Source organism: Ursus maritimus, unplaced genomic scaffold (assembly GCF_017311325.1).
Source record: "Ursus maritimus isolate PB19 unplaced genomic scaffold, ASM1731132v1 scaffold_3516, whole genome shotgun sequence".
Classification (NCBI taxonomy): Eukaryota; Metazoa; Chordata; class Mammalia; order Carnivora; family Ursidae; genus Ursus; species Ursus maritimus.
The window spans coordinates 1-1,069 of record NW_024426138.1 but is presented as its reverse complement, the minus strand read 5'-3'; the positions used below and the strand labels follow the sequence as shown (position 1 = coordinate 1,069).

The window sequence follows — 1,069 nt, the reverse complement described above, 5'->3', positions numbered from 1 at the left end:
AGTATCGTCAGGGCAGGCCAACTTCTTTATGATGTCGCATTATGTGCTGGTTCTTTTCCGAAGGTCTCCGGAAGCCTTTCTTGCAGTACTCACACCGGTGAGGATAGTCTTTCGTATGAATGGAGATAACGTGCCGTTTAAAGCCTGAGGCATCTGTAGTGCTATACTCACAGTACTCACACTGATACACCTTCCTGCCACTGTGTGTCTTCATATGCTTTTTAAGCTCATTCTGTTGCCTAAATCCCTTTCTACACCTCTTACACCTAAATGGAAGATCTTTTGTGTGAACTGAGAGAATATGGCGACTTAGAACAAATGGATCTGCAATCTTAAAGTCACAATGTCTACACTGGTGCATTTTTTTACCCTTGTGGGCAGCCACGTGTTTCTTGAGTTCGGAAGGCCTGTGAAAGCCTTTATCACACATGTCACACTTATGGGGGTAGTCCTTCGTGTGAACTGAAATTATATGTCGTTTCAAATCGCTTGAGTTCGAGCTCTTGTGGTCGCAGTGCAAACACTGGTGTGTTTTGCTTTCTTGGTGGATAAGAGCATGTTGCTGCACCTCTTTGGTATCTGAGAAAGTCAGAAGACAGATGTCACACTTGAATGGCATCTCTTTACTATGCTTAGTTTTTACATGTGTTTTCAAGTTAGAAGAGTCTGCAGACCTATATTCGCAGTACTGGCACTGGTACGGCTTCTCGCCGGTATGGATGCGCATGTGCTTTTTGAGCTCTGACGGGTGACGAAAACCTTTACCGCACTCCACACAAATATGAGGAAAGTTCTTGCTGTGGACCGCCAAAAGGTGGCGATTCAACAACCCTTGTTCAGCTGTCTCGTATTCACAGAATTTACACTTGTGCATTTTGTTGGCTCCTTTTTCCTTATGCACCATTTTGTGAGTAAACAGAGCCCCAGCATGAGAGAAATGCTTCCCACACTCATCGCATTCGATGGCCTTCTCTGCCTTGCTGGTCAGCTTGTGGCTCTCCAGGTGGTTGTGTAAACTTATCTTCTTGTTGGTAGTGTAATCACAGTCAGTACAGCGGTACTTCTTCTT

At 44.8% G+C, this 1,069-nt stretch overlaps 1 protein-coding gene across 1 annotated transcript; it reads right to left on the bottom strand.

Annotated features, from left to right (window-relative positions):
* Positions 1-7: 7 nt before the first annotated feature.
* On the bottom strand, positions 8-1,066 carry LOC103679824 (zinc finger X-chromosomal protein-like; the record flags this gene model as incomplete). Its single annotated transcript, XM_008709360.1, has 1 exon — positions 8-1,066. A coding segment is annotated over one exon (1,059 nt), but the record flags the coding sequence as incomplete, so codon positions are not given.
* Between the last annotated feature and the right edge of the window lie 3 nt (positions 1,067-1,069).